Consider the following 21,972-nt stretch of genomic DNA (forward strand, 5'->3'; position numbering starts at 1 on the left):
TGATAGACGCGGCAGATTGGAGCAAAGATGTCAGAGAAGATTGGTGGATAAAATGCGACACCGGTTTCGAGCAGGAGAACATGGAATTAATTATCTTGGTTCCCTAATCCACCAGGAAACTACTATTTCCAGCCTTCTTGAAGTTGCGGCTTCCTTTAATATGGTGCAGGTACCTGCATGCTTGTCAGGTGGTGTGCATCAGTTCACAACATCCCTGTCATATCTGTCACTTGGAATATACAGTACAGTAGACACCTCTGTAATTCACAGATGATCCTCAGGGTACACAGGCTTCTACAGGAGCGAATATTTATTTTGAATTGTACACAAAATAAAAAACTACACAATGTTTGATTCCCTATCCGTGAATAATAACCAAGTAAACACAAAAGTCACCTTTAACGTCATATTTATTGTTATTTAGTTACTCAATAAAACATATACAGATATATACAATATGCAGGAAAACAGACGACTGCACTTTACATATTATTAAAAAAAGAAAACAAAAAAAAACAAAATCAGTTTGTAAATTGCCGTCACAGTCCTCCATCTATTGTTTCAGAAATTCAAATTCAACAGAAGCTTTATTTAAAGATTACAAGATTGCCTAACACACAGCAAATTTTCTCTTATTATACATGTGCAATACCAAAAGTTTTTTTTTTTCAATTCCCTTTTAAAACGATCCCTTGACCTCCATCTTCAGTTCCCATTGGATGGATTGTATACGAGTGGTTGAGCTCATGAGGATGGAGAAGAGGAGAGAGGAAGAAGAGAAGAGAAGAGAAGAGAGGAGAGGAGAGGAGAGGAGAGAGGAGAGAGGAGAGAGAAGAAGAGTCGAGGCCAATATTAAGAACAGAGTACTAAAATAAATCTTAAATGATAAAGTTTAACATTTTCTTTTAAAAAGAGGGGGAAATAAAAATTGTTGGATTACATTCATGCATAATCATCCCTCTTCCCATCATCCTCTACGTCTCCTTCTCTGGGGTCAGACCACTTCTAATGAACCAGTGGGCCTCATTAGAGAGTGTGAGTGAGTGTGAGTGTGTGTGTGTGTGTGTGGGGGGGGGGGGGGGAATCCAGATTTCTGTCGAATAGTAGAGTTACATTGATTGGGAAGATTTATACATCAGAGCTACGACCATGTAAATTAAAAGTCATGAGAACACGATCGCGTCACAAGACTCAACATTGGTATACAATCACAGCCAGCAACAACTGGACAAAATCTTTTCTTCTGGTTTCCTTCTTCCCCTTTGACATTTCTTTTAATTTTTCTTCAACAAACAAAAAAACAAACAAAAAAAAAAATATCGATTTGAGGTTTTCCAGAATTGGGCCTTGTTGAGTGGAGCCCAAGCTGTATTGTCCAGCAGTATGTGAGCCAGCTTCCTAATGTGTGACTGCATGTGTCAGAAAAAACATGGTATTTTTGCGTGTGTGAGTATGTTCTTGTGTGTGTGTTTGTAATGTGTGTGTTTGTATGTTCATGTTTGCATTTATGAGTCTAAATGTCTTTCTCTCCCTGAACAGGCATCATCATCATCATCATCATCATAAGCATAATCATCATCATCCTCTTCCTCATTGTCTTTTGATCTGTCATTCTTTTTATGTTGTCATCTTCTGTACTGCTTCCTGCTCGGCCTTCTGCTTCCTGTTCAAGTCAGGGCCGCCACAAATGTCCCGAATCGATTGGAGATATCAGAGTGGAGAGAGCGCCAGGACGAGACGGGGCCCCCTCTGCCCTTGCTGTCCCCCAGCTCGTCTGTGCAGTGGACGGACAGGCACTGCATGTGGTTCCCACCGCCACCTCCACCTCCGCCGGCGCCTGGGGCCCCGACTCCAGTCTTACTCTGGGACAGCTCCGATTCTGCAAACAAGCACAGAGAGGAGACGGTTGTGAGAAAAACTGCAAATACAAAACTTTAAGCAACTGTCATCCTGTGATACAGATGAACCACTTAAAATACAGACTTTTAATTCCCGTGTCATCTTCACATCCCACTCTAAATCTGCACTGTGAAATTTATTCAACACTATTCCATCCCCCCACAAATACAACCGGAGAAGGAGGCTGTAAGCAAAGTTTCCTCTCCTCACACTCCTCCTCCTCCTCATGCCTCACATACACACACGAACATGCACGCATTCATTTGCTCTTGGTCAGGCGCGCAAATCAGGAATGCTCCTGCCTGACCTCCAGTCAGGGGTCAAAGAGCGCAGAGAAAACTGGCCTTTCACCTTGCTTGACCCAATTTACTGGCGCAATGGCCACGCCACGGTATCAACCCTGTGTCACAGAGATGTGGAGCCTCATAGTAAATGGTTGCACCATGCTTCCAGAAAATCGATATACAGGTTGATTATACGTCATATTAAAGAGGTAATGCTGACGCCCGAGATGCATTCTTCACATAGGGACAGAAAAAAATCACTTTGCGCCATGTAACGAAAAATTAGTCAAGGGGAAGATTGACGAGGACAGGAAACGCTTGGCTAAACTATACATAAAAGCGCAGCGACACGCTTTGTCTGCCGAGGAACAGACGGCCGCACGGGTGAGGACAAGAGGATGGAAATTAAGACCAAATTTGAAGTAGACAAAAGAAAAAGCAGGAGGAAGCGAAAGCACTGCAGGTCGGGTTAGGTATGACACTAGTGTTGCACTGTGTGCTTATGGTAGTGCCTCCGAGCGAGCCCAGAGCAGAGAGGAGCTACGTGTGAAGATGTTACGGATCCCTCACTAAAATCGGCCCGATTATTCTCCCATCTCCTCACCACACAGAACAGATCACTGCCTTGCTCCGTGTGGATGGTTGAAACAGATCAGTGTGCGGCACAGAGACACAGAGCTCTAAGGCTCGGGGACGACTCGGTGTCTGAGTGTGGAGACAGGTAGAAAACAGCTCTGACAAGCCGAGCTACGTGTGTCAGAGAGGGAAGAGGCTGTGATCGACAGTCTGGGCGCGGAGGCTGCAGATCACAACACTCCAGTCACTCCGCCGCTCACCTACGAGACAGCAGAGGTGCCTCGCAGACCCCCACATCATCCACAACCCCCTTTCCCCTTTTCTGAGCTCAGCTTAAACTGTTTTTATTTTTTGCTCTGCTTAACGTTTTCCACACACCCCCATCCCTCTCTCCCTCTCAGATTTTACAAGCCATGAGGCAGCAGTGACACGGTGTTAACAAAACACAGCCAGGGAGGAGAGGGCCGGCAGCCCTGACCAGGCCGGGCCGAGCCGGGCAGCTATAGGACGACCAAGAGAAGCAAGCAGAGGCAGACATGCAGGCAGTGAGGCACGCTTGCCCCCCAGCCTGTCTGGGCTGCGACCACTGGAATGGAAAAGTGAGGGGGGGGGGGGGGTTTGGTAAAAGGTCATGCAGCCAGTCCTCCTGTTGTTCCCTGTTTCGTCTCTCTCCGACTGTTGGTTCCCCCCCCACCCCCCCCACCCAACTCTCACTGGAGACGTGGTGTAAGTGGGGGCTGAGGGGTGTGGGGGGTGAAGGAGAAATGAGGATTTGGAGCAGTGTTGCGGCGGTGGTGGCAAGGAGATCTAACATTTGCCAGAGGGTCCAGTCACACACCTCAGCATGGCGGATCCCCACCCCCTGCCAGGATCCCCCCCCTCCCCCATTCTCCAAGCCCCCGCCTCCCAAAACCCACCCACTCACACTCCCTCTCTCTTCCCAGCGCTCTTGCCCCCGAGCACCCGCCGGCAGCTCATGCTAGCTGGGCACAGCAGGGTCCGCACCGGCCTGAATAGGCAGCCAAGCGTTCCCCTGGCTCGCTGCTGACACACAGCAAACTGACAACAGGCACAGCCAAAAAAACACACAACACGCCAGCCACTGCCGCCGCTGTACGGCCACATCAGTCCTCAGCTGCTGCTCCACATGAGCACGCACGCCCACATGCATATGGACACGGACGCAGAAACAAACACACACGGCCCCAGCGAGACTCACTCAGTTTCAATGCAAGGAGCAGAGACGGACAAATAATCTACACATCACAGTTCTAATTACCAACACGCTGATTCGCTTTTCTGCCGCACACACTCACAAATGTATCACCTGCATAATCCAAGTATTCACTTTGAAGCTCAAACTCATATTTGAAAAAATATTTACAACCTAATTTTATAAATTACTATATATTATGTTTTCAGGTGCAATTTTTTTTTTTTATCACATCTTCACGTGTCAGACCTGCAGTCCACATAATTCATATTTTGTTAAAAAAAAAAAAAGTGTGACGTTGCACTTTTTCGTTAACAGTGCCTATAAAATCCACTACTACTAAAAATAAGCCCGACACTTGACCACCACAGGATTAAAATATCACCCACTATTACAGGGTAGCCAAAGGGGGGATTCAGGGAATGGGATTTTTATGGAGAAAAAAAATGGAGACACTACAGTTAAATTGTAAGCATTATCCATGGCGGCGCATTCGTTCAAAAGTGGAAACGGCAGTGTGAAATTCTGCATCACACAAGTCTAAATCCCAAATCACCGTGACATTTTACAAACAGGGAAATCTCTCCCTTATTTTTCCCAATAAGATCTGTCTTGTTATGGCTGTTCATTGACTAACGTAGGATTCATATCCAGGGTAATATCTCAATAATAGCCTATTCGTCTGAGGGGAACAAGTGCTCAGCATCAACAAGCGAGAGAGAAAATACCTAATAAAAAAGGAACAGTCGCAGCACAAGCAGCCGCACCGAAGCACGGATACACCTAAATATCCTTAACCACATTACAGCCAGAGAAGATTACCACAGTGATGTGTTAAGTAAATACTGAATTTAATGTGATGCACTTATATATCGCTGTATCTTTCGCCCCCAGTGCTGTACTTTGTTATTTAGTGTCTGGGGTGACGATTTCACACACCAACACCTGCATACACATGCACACACACACACACACACACACACACACACACACACACACACACCAGCACACACACAGCAGCAGGGTTTGGGAGCTGTCTCACAGACACAGCCAGAGACGATTTACAGAGATGAGTGGAGCTTCGACTGCCATGGAGGCAGGGAGCACGGCGCTCAGCACAGCTCCGGTTGTCTGGTTGACACCAATGTGTCTGGGAGCTGACGGCCTGACATGGGTTTACATGTCATACCACACACACACTCAACACACTGGAAGCAGCGCAGGAAGGTAAACAATGGCTACTTGCAGACTGCTTTACTGTCATTTTAATAATCCCTGCAATTATTTTCTCAATTAATCCTAAAAAGAAAAAAATACGTAGTTTGTCAGAGTTGAAAATTATTTTGTTTGAAGCTGACACAGATAGTGTGAGTGATACATTTGTTTCTTTAATGGCGGAGGAAGATTATTAAAGAGCGAGCCAGAAGGTTTGAATCTACGAGGCGTTGTTCTGCTACAAGTTCCTCGGAGCCGTCACACTGATTTCCCAGGCCCCACAATCCCATGCGGCAGGCCTCTGCCCTTTCTATCCTGAGCTCTATACTTCCATGACGACACTTCACCTTTGACCTCATGCTCCCGGGGCCACGACCCCCATCCTCTCTGAACACAAACCAGCCCAATCAGAAGGCTCTGCTCGCTGACAAAAACACCCAAAGGCCTGCGCTCCTATGACAGTGTGTGTCATCAGGTCAGATTCCTTTAGCATAACAACTACCACTATGGCCTTGTGCGAGGACTCTGTCTTTGTCAGCACAAAACGCCCGTCACAATTCACGGAGGAAAAAGTCGGATTTAAAAAAAAACAAAAAAAACGCAGCAAGAGAAGGACTGATTTTAACCAGCGGGATGCAGATCCGGAGAAAATGTTTGCTGTCTGGCTGAAACATAAGACGTTGAGCCCCCCCCCCCCCCCCCCCCCATGATGTCTCCCCTCAGTGTCAGCAGTGACAGGACGTGCAGGCCGGTGCCAAAACAATGATAGGAGGTAATTAAGACCCCCACAAAATCAAATAACATCCTTCAGCTACATGTGTGTGTTCAGGGAAGACTTCATAAAGTACATGTGGGACTAACAGAGGTATTAGCCATGTGTCTCAAGCCCCAGGGTGAGCGGGGGGGCATGTAAGGCTCCCCTGCAACCCCCTCCCCAAAAAACCCACCCATGTGCCTTGTTGCGACCTTTCCCTCAGTGCAGGGAGTCGATCTGTGGAGAGCGGGGGGGGGGGGGGCTTATTCAGGTTTAAATTCCCCCCCATGTTCTCTGGCCTGCAACATACAGAGAGGGAGGGGAAGAAGAAAAAACTTGCTCAGGCAGGCATCGCCCCCAGTGTGCGTTACCTTTTTCTCCCGCAACACACCCGTTCCCTTTGCCTCAAACACACACACGTGAAAACACACACCCCTCTGGCCACAAGAAGTGCTTAGGAAACCAGACACAAATCAGAACATGGGAAGTGATTTAATGCCTCCTTCATAACTCACAACCATGTCCAGGCCCTGTCCAGCATGTCATCCAAGTCAGTGACATATTGATCTACTACGCTGTCTCTATTTGGTTTCAGCACAGCACTGCACACTCGTGTTTCCACCGTTTTGGAAAAGGTCAACCGCACAGGAGAACTGTGGCAATTTTCAAATCAGGAGCGACACTTTTATTCTGAATAAAATGATGATGAGTTAAACTACAAAATATCAAACAAGGCACAAATAGATCGTTTTACACGCGGTGATTAAATACATATCGTTAAAACTGATATTGTTGGATGACTTATTACGAAAGGACATATTGTCAAAAGTTATAGGCACATTTATATATAAATAAATGTGTTTATATCGTCTACATAGAGACGAGAATGAACAATAGTCATGGAGCATGAAAGTGATGGAAAAAACACTTTGGAAATATATCATTTTCTCTTCCATAAATGAAAATGGTAGCTATTACCCAGCCACTCGTCTCATGTAGGAAACTACAGATGTTCTCTGAAGAGAGAAAAAAAACCTTCTCTCTATCTCTGTTACTTTCTCTTTCACTCAATCAGTCTCTACTTCTGTCTCCCGGGAGAAACAGCTCCAGTCTCATAACTCATTTGTCAGTTCCTCCATACAAATTAAAGGCGCCTGACGACTACCTGTATGGCAAATAACATAACCGCTGCTGGCAGCGTGACAACATCTGCACCTCCGAAAACCTGAAAACACACCCACACACCCACACCTTTTTAAATAGTGCACTTGCATCACTGGCAACATATGAAACCAGTAGCACCTTTCAGGAGCTGTGTGTTCAACTGATGGCTTCTTTTTTTTGACCGGTTTGGCCCGCTCTGGCAGATGCTCAGCAGGACAGTGGACATTTGGAGGCACGTCACATACGTCCACAATCGAAGGTTTGTAAATCCGCATCCGGTGCATCTCACAGCTAAATTCAGCTTTGCATTCGCTGCTGCATCCAAGCAGAATATTTACCACATGCTGAGACAAGTTTTATTCTATTCCAACACCCTTCCCCAGGGAAAACAAAACACCGGATGAGCTGCTATTTTGAAGAGTCGAGGATCCAGCAATGCAAAAGGCCTGACACCTTTGTTCGTCTTCCTCTCTCTTCATCAGTCACAAGCACGCTTCTTTAAAAGGCTTCTTTGAATGTCAGCAGTGCTCAATGTCTTGCAAAATCACAGAAACATAGGGCACACATGCACACCCACACGCACACAGACACAGTAACACATAAACAAACAGGATTGCAAACATGCTCGCAAACACATGTCTTAAACTTCCAGACACTTTAAATGCATGATAGGCATTTTTCAGTCCTGCACTATTCACAAGTGGAGTAAATGCTCTTAAATATTTTTCAACACATTAGATTTAAGTGAGCGTGTTCCACCGACCGAGACACCTGAGATCTGCCGGCTGAAGCCGAGAGCCTGACACCGAGTCTAAATAAATCAAACTTTATGTCTACAGCTGACAAATCCACACTATCAAGTTGCAGTGTCTACCAACCTGCCCTGCGTCACGCGCTCACGTGCACGCCAGGGCGCACGGATGCACACAATCACAAACATACAACAGGGAGGAAAAAAATACAACGTGACAACACTAAAACGAGTGTCATTTCCTTTGTCCATGTTAAGACCGTGCTGAGGAGGACAGGAGATTCTCAGGTGCTGCTTTGTCACGACAGGACTGTGTTGCTGAAATCAGCACTTACACACATAAGCCGTCCTCTGTAGCCCTGATGAACCCGTCCATAACCAAGTCGACATACAGGAGTAACCGGAGGATGAATTATGACTTTTGGAAACAATATTAGAGGCTAATTGCTATGATTATCATAATGATTATCATTACTGCAGCACAGGGACATGCGAGAGGCTCGTGGATGCGCGGTGCTAAAAATGTCGATATGAAACACCTTGTAATGACAGGTAAAGAACACAGACGGCCCCAAGCTGTTTTTTTTCCACATTCAAACACGTGTCAATCACTTTCTTGTGTGCGTGAAAGGAAATAGAAATTACTGATGTGATTTGTGGGATTGTTGTCACACTGAAATGTCAAAGCCAGGTAGTCTCACAGGACTGCTCACCGCGGTGGAATATCAATACGGTTCTTTCTGTGGATTTAAACGCTTTCTAGTGGCGGCGATAAGACGCAAGTTCCCTCCTTTCAAACCTGTCAAAGTCCCAGCGCCGGAGATTTGATCATGATGAGAGCTGTTTAAGGCCTGATTACTGAGAGTGAGGAGTGAAACTATTCCACAGGGTCAACTGTGAAGTGCTTGATAAAAAAGAAGTCACTCACAGGGAGTGAAAAAGTAAAAATAAAAATAACCGAATCACTTCCTATGCCTGCTGGTTGCCTGTTATCAAGACTGTGCACAAGTTTCCAAAGGAACGGTCGACTTCTGGCTAAGATATACACGACTGAAGGGAAGAGGAAGAGCGTAAGAGAATTTTTTTTCTTTCTTAAAAAGGGGAAATAATATTAACTGACAACGTACAGGCAAAGTTACTTGTGTGCACCTCAATTTCTCAGGGGCAGAAGATGCCGCGGAGCTCTGGAGAAGCTCCCGCCTGTGAGATTGGTAGGAGGCAGGTATGAGGAAAAGTGAAAGAACGTGCTGTCACAGAGAGAGAGGAGGCCGCAGAGGGCCACCGCTTTACAACAGGGAGCGCAGAGAGGACGAGCCGGGCGGACGCACTCTGAGGGAAATAAGCGCATGTTTCAGTTTGATTGGCTCCTCGTCTGCAAATTAAAACATTCAGAGCCAGTTAGTGAGAAATATGTAGAGTTGAATTTCTGCGCTGGGTCTTACTCGTACCGTAGCGAAGGCCGGTGGCTCCGAAACCAGAACCATCTGGTTTCACTGAGCGAGGGACACTTTCACCTCATATGACAAGACTGACCCTTGACCCCTTCATCAGCTCAAACTGAGGAAACTCCTGAGCGTCACCAAGGTCCATCTGTTTCACTTCCCCAGCAGATAAACTGAACTTCATAAAGTACAAACACTAACTGTTAAAAAAAACTGCAAATACTCATCGTGTGTTATCTCTCAACAGAAACACATCATCTCAGCTGAATGTCTGACAACAACATTTTATTTGACCGTAAATAGTGAAAGTTCTGTTTATAATTATAATAAATTCTACTAGGACATTTTCATTATTCATTGTGCGTCTGAAATAAGGTAGTTGTGTGTATTAATTGCTGAACATAAATATTGAACGTAATAACTTCTGAGTCCTCATTGTTTAATAATGACGCAACCAAGTGAGAGAAAAACAAGGCTTGTGTGTGTGTATATATCTCAACACATATTTAATCCGTCTATATTTAGGACGTATTTATGGTTCAGATAGTTTCAGGTGATGTCCTCCTGTGGTGATAATTAAAATGTTAAATTCAACTTGTAAGTGGGAAGAAATTAATTCCGCTGCTGTTAGAATTACACCCATTAATTTCAACCTTGTGAAAATCATCTTTTTCTTGACCACATTATATTTTAATTTGATACATTTCAAACTAGAGTCACTGATATTACCCATTAGATTTTGGTTCAGGAGCACTGAACACTAGACTAAGGGGGATCTTTTTTGCGCTGTGAAAAGCCAGTGGGATGCTGGAACTGCACTGTGGGCTATGACTTTTCTTAAATTATTATGTTATTTTGCTCCCTTCTGTGTAGCCTAAGCATTAGATTCAATCTCAAAATCCCCCTCCCCTCCCAAATACACCTCCACCCTTTTTTCATCTTTGCTGTCTGAAGCACTCAAATGAGAAACTGTCAGGAGCCGTGATTTGTGCTAACTAGCTATCGATCGCTCCAGAGCTGCAAGCCTCCTGTCCATGTAGGGAGGGCTGAGAGGGAGCAGAGGAGACATGGCGAGGGAGAGAGAAGGAGGGAGGAGAGGAGGTGAAAGGAAAGCAGAAAAGAAAATGTTCTGCTTTTAAATACCTACTGTTATTGTGAATTTGTACTGTCAAACGTGCTATCAGCCCCCAGAGATAGTGAGACAGTGAAAGCAACAGGGTGAGTGTGGCTGACTGCTTATCAGTGTTGGGTTTCCTCCTCAAAAGAAGACTCATTAATCATGATCAGAAGTAATGATGTTACATATCACTCCCTGGCATCACTCTTTTTTTTCTTCTTCAGCTATCCCCTGTGCTCTGTCTTTTATAGTATTTAATTCTATATGAAAAACATATCTCAGTTACCTTTTTAAATTAATGACAACGGAAGGAATGACGGAAATAAAAAAGCCACAATGTTCAATGACCTTGTCATTTGTCTGTTAAATTAGCCGAGAGGACCAGAGGGGACAAGTCATGAGGAAAACAAATAGCTGCATGAAGGAGAATCTACTTTTGATCATTCAGCCTTAAATTACTATCTTCACTGATTCTTATTTTCCATTCATTCATAGTCAGGATGAAACCTGAGATGAGCTGAAGCGGTCGTTTACACACAGCTTCGTGTTCCAGCCTCAGTGTGACTCTGTGTCTGTCTCTGAGAAACAATGCGCCCGAGTCCAGACTCGGCAGTGCGCGCCCCCGCGCCTCTCTGCACCCGCACTAATCAGAACAAAGAGGCGCTCGAGACGCGCAAGGAGCTTTCCACAAATGATATCTATAAAGATATACATATAGATATTTCTATACAATATATATGCATCTTTACTATCACAGTGGGTTTAGTTTAAAATAATTTATAAATAGCCAACGTTAGAAAATGACAAGACAAGAAATGCAAGAAGGAAATAAGAAACCTATAAATCATTATATAAATCACTGTATAAATAAATAAAACCAGGAGACATATTCTGCTACATAAAGCTACAAGGCTATTTCACTTTTGTAACATAAAATAATGCATTCGATTTTATCTTACGAGTAAGGCATAAAATACTATATTAATAGAATCAAAATATAGCCAAATATAGTAGTTGAAATAATATTAATGAAACATAATAATAATTTATTGTTTTACTTTTATTAATTATTATTATTATAAAGACAAGTTTCTGATCTGCAGCTGAACGACGTAACACTCAAATGAGTTGTATTTTGATTTAGAGTCACCATTAAAACATTCAAATTAATCTACACCATAAATGTGCAGATTATAGTAATAATAATAATATCTGTTTCTAATAGAAAAACTGTATTTTAGCCAGAAGAGATTTTTTTTTTAATTTTAGTTAGAAAACCCTGACCTGTAAGAAACTGCCAGTTTACTCTGAGTTTGATAATAGTATTAATAAATTATTGAAAAATTGAAAAAAGTGACGAAAATAAATAATAGCAAGTGTAGCAATAAGCAAATACTTAATCATTATTATTATTATTATAACTATTATTATTTAGTATAGAGGGTTCTCAAAATGGATTTTAAAAGTAAAAGTTAAAGGCTATATTAATGTCTCTGTGAAATTTTTATCCTGCCAATCTAAAGCTCAGTCCACTCTCAGCAGCTCGGTACGATCCCATGATAATAACAAAAACAAACACGTAACAAGCCGAAGGAAACCCCGCTGCGCAAACGCATATCCTCAAAAAGCTATTAATCTTCTCAATGTAGTTGTTCACCCTGAAAACCGAGATAAAGAACCGCAGGAAATGTTTACTTTTCTCCAGCAGGTCTTTGTGCTGTGTCTCTACGACGAGGAAACCTATAAGAATTACACTGTTGAGGCTTTACTGCGTTCGCTCACTATTTAAAAACCATTGTGATCATCACTTTACTTCACTGACAGCGCAACAGAACAAGAACAAACAACAAAAGAATGAATAAAATGTCTTTTTTCCCCCCTTTTTTAAGACTTGAATGCCTCACATCATCATTAAATTAATTATCATCCTATAGGCAAACCCCCTTAAATTCAAATAGCCCAGTTAAGAGAGACGGCTTCTCTCTGCAACGCACAATATGCACAAGGTCCTCTATTATCAGCTCTTTGTACCTGTGTGGTGTGGCCATGCATTTCAGGTTTAGTAAAAGCTTATTTTTTTAAGATTTATAGCACACACATTTTAAAAGGCTGAATGGATCAGTTAATGAAGCCTGAGCTGCACGTGTGAGAGTGTGAGAGACAGAGAGAAAGTAAAAGTCATAGAACTATAAGATAATGAAAACTCTTCAATTACCTTCTTTACTGTTGTTTTGGCTCTTGTTTTTTTCCCAGGGTCCCATGGCCTTGTCATCCTCTGACCCATCCATCATGGCCTTGTCGCTGGGCACGTACCAGGTGGCGTGCTGCTCTGCCATGAGGGTGTCAAGGTCAATAGTGCCTATTGAGCCCTTCCCAGCATCCGGGCTGCAGCTCACCAGCTCATTGTCTCCATTCTGCGAGGGACAGTCACCATTCTTTTTGCCGTTTTTAACGGCTACAGGCTGGTCCTCAGAGATACTGAATTGCTGTCGCTGAAGCTGGATCTGGGCCTGCAGAATCTCCAGGGGATGGATTTCTTCCTGGCCAGAGGTGCTGGATGGGGTGCGTACCTGCTCCACCCCAGGAGTGCCCGGGTGGCTCGGCCCACTGGCCCCTGATCCCCCACCAGCATTCAGTCCATAGCTGTCTGGTGTCGAGGTAGTATGATTGTTAATGCCCATGCTCAGGGCCTTCTGTCCATTTATCAACCCGTGGTCACTCCTCTGCATTTTGGGTGAGCCGGTCATCATAGGGCTGCGATTGGGCTTGGTGACCGGGGCCCCTCCGGCATCTGAGCTGGAGGACACCTCGTCCTCGTTGCCATAGTGGGTGCTGACATCGTCAGGAAAGTCCACTCGTGGTGAGCTACTGTCAGACTTGGCCACACTTTGAATGCCGCTGTCCAAAGAAGACATCAGGTCGGCCTGGTCCCCCAACATCAGGTCACCTCCTTTTCCCCATGAGGGTGACTGGAGGTGTTTTTCGTGGGGCGTGCCCCCACCCCTCTCCCCAACGCCAGCTGAGGGGGTCTGCTGGCCTGGACTTACAACAGGGTTACCATTGTCAGAGGAAAAAAAAATTCCAGGGCTCACATGTCCACTGTCTCTTTTTCTCCTCCCTCTCCCTCTCCCACTCCCTGTTGTTGCCTTCCCCTCACTGCACGGGGTAGCGTCCATGTTGTAAGTTGGGGAGAGGGCACTGGCTTCCCCCTGCACCGTCTGGCTTTGACTTGCAGGCTTAGAGTTGCTATTCCCGGTGCCAGGCATCTGGCTGTTCTGGGAAGTGCCGCTCTGAAAATATTCAGGACCAGCACTGCCAGTCCCATTAGATGTGCTGCTATTAATGTCCTGCTCTGTCTGACTCAGTTTTCGCTTGCCCTCATTTTGGTTCTTCTTGTTGAATGTTACGTTAAGATTGGGGGCCCCAAGGCTAGCGATCATGTTCTGGCAGGCCGTGGAAAGGGCCGCCAGGCAGCTCTGTCCAAAAACACTGTCTTTAGCACTGGTTTTGCTGAAGTTCCCAAGGGACAGAGCTCCAAGCTTACTAACAGACGACCGCTGGCCTGGGGGGAACTCAGACTGAGGAGGGTAGCTCCCTGGTGAGGTGCTCACCCCCTGGGGAGCGCTGTGGGCTGACCCCTGACGGTTGGCCCCCCCATAGGGAAACGTTGGCTGTGCTCCCATTGGAGGTGCAGGGAAGTCGGCAGGCCGCCTCTCTGACGGTGCATTCGGATGGCCTGATCCTGCTCCTGGAGACTGCATTTGTGAAAGGTTACCCATGTTACCGCTGAACTGTGCGTGCATGCCCGGGGAATGGAGAGCCTGTACATGCCCATCTCCTGGTATCCTCATGGGCTCCTGCATGCCCATGCCTGGCCTAAACATCATCCCAGCCCCATTCTGCTGCAGACCCATGTCATGCGGCCCTGATTCATTTCCTGCTCCACCCATACGCCGTGACATCATCTCCCCAGGTGGGTGGGCCCCTTGGAACCAGGCGTTCTCCTGAGTGACATGAGGATTTTGTCCATCAATACTGGGCATCCTGCCACCAGCCTCTCTGTCGAAGTTGGGCTGAGGCATGCCCCCCACTGGGCCTCCGTGAGCCATCGGGCCAGGAGGCACTTCACCGTGGTGGCCGAGCTGCTGCAGACTAGGCTGCCTCATCCTCTGCTGCTGGTTGCGAGAGGCCATCTGTTTTATCATCATGGCTGCGTTCTGGCGCTGCTGCAGAGACTGCTGCTCAGGCCCAGGATGCTGCAGGGGACCTGGTGGGAAGCCTTCACTCACAGGTGGGGTGAACTCTCCAGGCAGGCCGGGGTATGCAGAGGGAGAGAGGTGGTTATCCATACCACCACACCAGCCTTCACCCCCATGTGCATTGGGAAAGTCAAATCTGGGCCTCTTCGCCATGTTCATATAAGGAGAGTCAAAGTGTTGAAGCCTCTGATTCGGGGGCTGTTGGGAGGGAGGGGGAGCTGGCTGTTGCATATTAAACATGGGGTCCCCATAGGGGTGCAGACCCCTATTTTCCAGTCTGTGAATGGGATATTCAAACTGGTTGTGTTGGCCAGGAATCATGACCCCTCCATCCAGAATGTTAGGGTTAGTGGGGCCGGGCTCAGCCTGAGGGGGTCGGGGGAGGCCAGGGGGGCATGAGTTCTGTCTCGCTATCAAGCTAGCCTGTTGTTGCTGTTGCATGAGAGGATGTCTTGTATTGACCCCCGGCTCCATTCCCACGGGCACCTTCCGGCCATTTCCAAAGCGCTCAAAAAACACTCCATGCTGAGGCTGCTGGGGTTGTGGCGGTGGCTGATGTCCCTTAGAGATGCCCTGCATACCTGGTGTCCGTGGCATGCCAGGGTTCCCTGGGAAATTTCCGCCAGGAACGGGCCTTCCTGGCCCGAAATGGGGTAACTGAGATTCTGATTCTGATGGGGAAAATACAGGTACATCAAAATGTCCAGATGGGGGCTCACTAGGGAAGTTATACTCTAATCCCTCCACAGCTCCCTGGTTTGGCATCCGCCGAGACTCCAGGCCATGAGACTCAGAGGAGGAGGATGAAGAGGAGGGGAGACCATGGAAGGAGGCTGCTCTGTTAGGGGACTGATCGAGGGGTAGACAGGGAGCAGGGACAGCATGGCTGCCGCTGGGAGGCCCGTGATGTTGAAAGTCAGGCATATTACCAGGCCGCTGCTGCTGCTGCTGCTGCTGCTGCTGCTGGGGAAAGCCATCCCCTGCCTGTCCCTCAGCGAGAGGATCAAATCCTTCTCCAAAGCCCTGCTGTGGTCCCATGCCATTGTTGTTGAAGCCCATTAACCTGCCACCGTGCAGGCATGACGACCCTGGCTCTGGGCCTCCAAAATTCCCACTGAAATGTGGGTGATGTTGGTGGGGGTGAGGTTGATGGCCGTGAGGATGTCCTTGATGAGGTTGCTGGTTGTTAAAAAATCCATGCATGGGTCCTTGTTGCTGCTGCGGCTGCTGCTGCTGCTGCTGAAGTCCGCCGCCTGCATGCATGTCCGAGTGGCCCCGCGGGTGGAAGCCGCCGTACTGCTCTCCGTTCATGTTCATATTGAGCCCCAGCATTTGCGGCTCGCTCAGAGGGCCCATGCCGGGTTCCACTGCTCCCGGGGGGCCTCCAGCGTGAAAACCTGGGCTTTTATAGTGGGATCCCATGTTCAGTCTCTGTTGGTTTATGTTTCTCTCTGACTGGCCAGGGTTTCTGCTATTAATCTGAGAACTGAACTGCTCCAGCCCAAACATACTCCCTTGCAATCAATCCCACATGACGGCCCGTTGGACAGTTTTTCCGTCTGTCCCCAAAAAGAAAAACGAAAAAAACATATATAAGAAACTATTTAAATGTTTTTATAACACTGGCGAATAAACTGCTGTGCCCGCTTTAAAATTTGAAACTCACCAGATAAGTTCTCATTGTTGTGGATCAATTGTTTTTGTTTTTCCAACTTCTCCAAGTGCGCGTCGGAGAGACGGGACAGACTGTGTCCAAATACGCACGTTAAGTGTGTCTCTGTCCTCGCGTTTAATCGTGCACCTGACTGCTTCTCTTTTTCTCTTTGCTTAAAAAGACAAATGTAATACAATTTTACTTAACTTGCTGCACGAGTGACTTGTAATATTCCAAAGTTTTTCTGTGCGTATTTCTCCGGAGCGAACATGGCACTATCAAACAAAAAAAAGGAGAGCGCTGGAGAACTGGAGCGATAGATGTGGGAATATGAACATTTCTGACAGCTAATTCATTATTCCAGTCCAAAGTCAAATGTCCCAGTGCGACTTTTTTTATAAGGTCCCATAGTGGAAACAAGGGAAAAGTCCAGTCGCAGCCGTGGATAGCAAAACTACCTCTGCGCTTTTGAGGGGGGAAATCTTTCTTGGGATAAATACTGGCCACGGATCTCCTTCAAAAAATCTCTCATCAACCGCAGAGCAGGCGTGAAACCAAAAGTCCAGTGTGACGGAAAAGTCCACGGACACGGCTCTTCTCCTCTCCAGGTACCGGAGAACCGGAGCGTCCGTTTACGCGACCTGAACCCGGAGCGGAGCGGTGCGCACTACCCGCACTCCACAACCACGGATCGGCTTGACAGCATCCTCCACCCGCTGCCGGTCATGCGCTGAGCAGCGACGCGCGGTGCCTTCGAGTCCTCCCGGTGCGTGTCGCTCCTGGCGTGTGCGTCTCTCCGTTTACCGACTGCGGTCTGGTGCGTTGCGAGCGATCCACAGACTCTCTCTCTCTCTCTCTCTCTCTCTCTCTGCTCTGCCGCTCTGTGTGAGACCGACGCGTCCGGAGGAGCCTGCAACAAGTTTTGCATTTCTGCAGCCACTTCCATCCGCGAGGTCTCAGCCAATCAGAGCGAGCGGAGGGAGCTTCGAGGGCGGGACACGTGCCTTTAAGGTGGTCCGCGGAGTGAATGAGAGTGGATTGTGTCTGTAAATCCGATTTTTGTAAAGACAGATTTCACTTTAAACGTAAGGTTAACGGATGGTTTTGTTTAACAGTAAAAACATCATCAAATATATTACATTTATTCATTATAAGTCTATGCAGGAACCTGTTTTTGTTATCAACTCTAAGACCCTCTTCCAAAATAAACAGGGCTTCAAGTGGAATTCTGCACAATCCGGTCAGAGCTGCTCCGGACCTCTTCACCTAACAAACTTTTTTCCTGCTTCCATGAATCCATGATCGGGGATCAGCCCCAGTTGGAGCTGTATCATCATTGCATCATATTTAAAACAACACAACAACTATACCATCAAAAAGCTGTAATTGAACGTGCAGCTGGTTGTTTATTGTGTGTTTAACTGACACACGGTGGGTCCAGGTGAGTCTGTATCTCCATGTATCTATGTACACACTATGGGACACTCACTAATGCTGCGCTCACATGCTGGATGCTACATTTGTTACCCTGTGGTTGAACAGTCAGAATCAATGCAGACTAATGAAACCACATATCTGAGCGGATGTTGGGATGGAGCAATGAATGAGATGTATCAGAGTGTGCATCACGTCCCTATCGCTGATGCAAAGTCTAAATCCCAAAAGGGGGAAAAAATCCTCCTTAAAAGACCATCTGAACTAAATCATGTGGAGGATATTGAGCCCTGGTGCCGATAATCAATAGAGTTCTCTTAGTAATATGCTCACTAAAATGGAATATTTTGCCAGGCCAAATTGGTATAATTTACTACATGAATGAATTAACTGTATTGACCTAAATCAACTGGTGTGGTGAAGCGGGGCTATAACCAATAAGGTATGACAGGAAATAATTGAAAAACGCTCACGTGGAAACAGTTTCGTGTAAAGTGTGGAGTTTGAGAAACAAAAGTCCCATAATAACGAAATCTGTCTTTTAAATAATGCAAAGCTCTAATAAATGTGTATATTCAAATTTAACAGGACAAATCACTATGTTTTTATTTGATGCTTTTTTTAATGTGTGATTATGATAAGTTTTTTTTATTTTCATGTATTAGCTTTTACTGGCCTTTTTCTGTTTTTTAACCTACGTCAAGTGTATTTGAACATTGTTCAAAGTGCTTAACATAGAAAATGGATTATTATAATGTCCGTTTGTTCATAGGCAGGTTTTTTTCTGTCATGTAATTCAGAATGGGTTCTTTTGATTTTTATTTCATCTGTTGTCAATTTTTTTGAGTGAGTTCATTTTCCTGCAGTATGGAACTTTAGTGTGTGTGTCTGTGTGTGTGTGTGTGTGTGCGTGCGCTCCATGTCCAGCTCTCCTCTGAGCATGGTGTAATTATTTGAAATGAAGGAAACGATTGCGATTTAAATGTACTTTTCATTCACCACTATTGATATTATCTTTGGTGAAAGCAGAACTCTATAATATATCTTTCCGACATTGTGGACAGTGCAGGGCAGAGAGAGAGAGAGAGAGAGAGAGAGAGGGGGGGGGGGGGGGGGGGTCTGGTGTCAGACAGCATCTCTGGTTGTGGGGGCTGGGGGTGTGGAGGCGGAGGAGGTGGTGAGGGACAAGGTGGACTTTTACCAAACAGACACAGTGCCACCTAGCGGCCGGCGTCAGTGACTGTGGAGGAAACGGTTGAGCACATAGTTTCAAAAAAGGCTGCATGCATAAATACAATTTGTAAATATAAACATGGTTCTAATGCAAACACATATTGCACACTGATTCATTAAGCATATAAAATAATGCCATCTAACATACTTTACTATCTGTCCTCCAACAGATAGTAGTAAAGCAGGACATTGTTTTTATATTAAAAAAGGAAAAAAGAATCAGATAAATAATTTTCAAACTCAACAACATTTGTCATATTGAATTTAAGGGAACTGAGGGTTCAAGTATCCACTACACACATTTCAATTTACAATCTCTTTAACAACTACTGTTGACTTATTTTTATACATATAATATCATGTAGTCTACATGGCAGAACATTATCTAAATTACTTCCTTAGTGTTGTGCATGTTTCAGCCAAGGCATGGAGTATATATGGGCAATAATGTGTGTCAATAAATAGCCCACACCACTGTCTTACAGAAGCCAAACAATGCAGCCAGCCCTGCACCTCAAGAAGAGGGCTGCATGTCAGGGTTTGAGTCGGGAAAACAGGTCAGGACAAGGCAGTGAGAGGTGCAGGGAAGTGTGTATATTTGGAATTTTGGGGGTGTGGATATGCACTGCTTGAAGTGGAGAGGACAGCAGCTCAGAGCGAGCGAGGAGGCAGGGAGGGACAGTGATTGTGTTTTTAAGGAGACATGGTGTAAAGTAGCTGTCTTCCTGAGAGCGAACGAGAAGCTTGTGGAGATGTTCTGAAGGCTGCTGTGCTTGCGTGGCTGTGTTGTGGAAAAAAAGAAAAGAAAAAATAGATCACACTCTGCCTCAGTATCACCTTGGAGGACCGCCTCCATATCTGAGAGCCAGCTGGATGGAGCATCATTAGAGCTTTAACACGTGTGAGCACATCACACAGTTTTAGCTGCCTCTGCCATCCCCGCTCTGTGAAGCCCCTTAGAAATACCACAACTCATGCTCACTCCTAAAACGATAAACGGGCTGTTGTATCACGAAACCCCATTAACAGCCGCGTACAAGTGTTCTGCAGCTGAGCAGCAGGAAACATCAAGATATTGTTCTGACTGTAAGGTTAACACCCCTGTGATAGAGATGCTGCAAGCAACGTCTCCAGTCTTCTCAAATGGAGACAGACAAGTTAAGTATGACAAACCGATGGCGTGGTCCCTCTCCTACCCCCCCCCCCCCCCCCCCCCCCGAGTCCCCAGTGATGATAAATCCAGCTCACAGCCGCTGCTCTGGCGACTTCATGACAATGGACAGTCTACAGGCGTTCAAGCGCTGTCACAATGCCACACTCCCCTGCAGTGATTTACTGCTCAATTTGTCTCAATATTTTACTCAATAGGACAAGATAGCAGAAGTGGGTGTACTTCTCTGCTCTTAATGCGCCATGTTAAGCTTTTCCTCAGATGGACATTTATTACCAAGGGGTACGGGTGGCGGTGGGTGGGGGGGGTTGCCCAAAGAGACAGTTCCTTCCCTCGATGGGGTGAGGTGGTGGTGGGGGTCATCCTGTGCAGTTGGGGCAGTGTGAGGCAGAGCGTCTGTGTGTGTGTGTCCTCTATGAGCCTGTCACTCAGCTGAGCCATCACAACTCTGTGGGTCAGGGCAGGTTAAACAGCATCTGTCATCCAGAGAAGCGCCATTGTATTAAGGGGGAGGGAGATGCGACACACACACACACACACACACACACACACCCACCCACACACAGTTGTCTCCACACCTCCTCCACCTCAGAACAACAGGAAGGACTGAGGAGAATCTCAGGGGCTAAAGTCGACCCGAGACCGAGAGGATGAGGAAACACTTGTGACATCACTGCTAACCAACGACATCCAGAAATAACTTTCCTCGCCAAGAAAAACCTGAGCGAACGTGGCCCCAGGGGAAGGTCACAGATGCACACACACACACGGTGGGGCCGGCCCAAACTGTGAGTCTAATCTTCGCTGTGCCACTTCCTCCCTCTCACCCCAGTGTGTTGTCTTGTGGCAGGAAATGCATCCATGAGCTGCCATAAACACTGGAGCAGCTTTTCTTCTTTCCTTTTCTGTGTCGTCTAGGCCTTTACTGTAAAATCCATTTTGACACATTTAAGAACGCTGTGAGTCGTGCTTATGTTTTGAAGCAATGAAGCTGGACGTTCTGGCTCTCGCAAAGTGTTTTCAGCTCTGAACATCAAGTCCTTCTGCGGCAACATGCCTGGATGTCCTGCTGAGTCTGGTCTTGAGCCTCCCTTTGGGATTTATTTCCTCTCTTCATCTGTTGCCTCATCTATTTAAACGACAGGGGCTCACTCCTGACATGTCCCTTCATCTTCTGTGCGAGCGAGACACATGGATGGATGGATGCATGCCGACTGTAGAGCTGCCACTTACCAGGAGGTGTGTGGGCGAGTCTGCCCATCTCCTGTTTTAGAAATAGCATCATTTGCTTGTTCTGGGGCAGATAGGACCGGTTTCCTTGCAGCGGGCACATGTGACGATTCCTCCACAAACAATAAAAAAAAGGCGGATATCTCAGGCAGCAGACTGGCGGCTCTTCCTGCTCTTTAGCACAGATTCCGCTGTTATTGTGTGACTCCTCTGACCTGCGGGACACTGGAGGTGCAGTCCACGCCGGAGTCACCATTTGCAGAGGGATTGTTATTCTTATCTGATGTGCATTTTACAGTCGAGATCTAAAGCTTCCGATCACCAGCTTTCGCTTATCACTCCAGCCTCCATCTTCAATCAGAATCTGTTAGTGTTTATTACAATAGACAGTTCATTATACAGTGAAGACAGTTGTTTAAAAAGCTTAAGTAGCTATTGCTAATAGATGCTCTGAGGGTTTACAAGAGGAGAAAAAAGGGACGACCACAAGTTTCAGTTTACATACGTTTATTATATCATGAGGTCATCAGAGAGTATATATATATATATATATATATATATATATATATATAAAAA

The 21,972-nt window shown here is 46.1% G+C and overlaps 1 protein-coding gene across 1 annotated transcript; it reads right to left on the reverse strand.

Moving 5' to 3' along the window:
- Positions 1-392: 392 nt before the first annotated feature.
- Positions 393-17,218, reverse strand: mn1b (meningioma 1b). The gene is made up of 2 exons (XM_062383429.1): positions 12,631-17,218; positions 393-1,879 (listed from the first exon to the last, which is right to left on the reverse strand). The coding sequence occupies exons 1-2, from the start codon at positions 16,181-16,183 to the stop codon at positions 1,668-1,670; spliced, it is 3,765 nt and encodes a 1,254-aa protein (XP_062239413.1). The 5' UTR covers positions 16,184-17,218; the 3' UTR covers positions 393-1,667.
- Positions 17,219-21,972: the final 4,754 nt, after the last annotated feature.

The sequence above is a fragment of the Platichthys flesus genome, chromosome 3 (genome assembly GCF_949316205.1).
Source record: "Platichthys flesus chromosome 3, fPlaFle2.1, whole genome shotgun sequence".
NCBI lineage: Eukaryota > Metazoa > Chordata > Actinopteri > Pleuronectiformes > Pleuronectidae > Platichthys > Platichthys flesus.

Excerpts from the sequence above, each read along its gene's own strand:
- mn1b (XM_062383429.1), bottom strand. The coding sequence starts at position 16,183 with ATGTTTGGGCTGGAGCAGTTCAGTTCTCAGATTAATAGCAGAAACCCT. Across the intron at positions 1,880-12,630 it reads CCAAAACAACAGTAAAGAAG|AATCGGAGCTGTCCCAGAGT; the intron begins GTAATTGAAGAG and ends GCTTGTTTGCAG.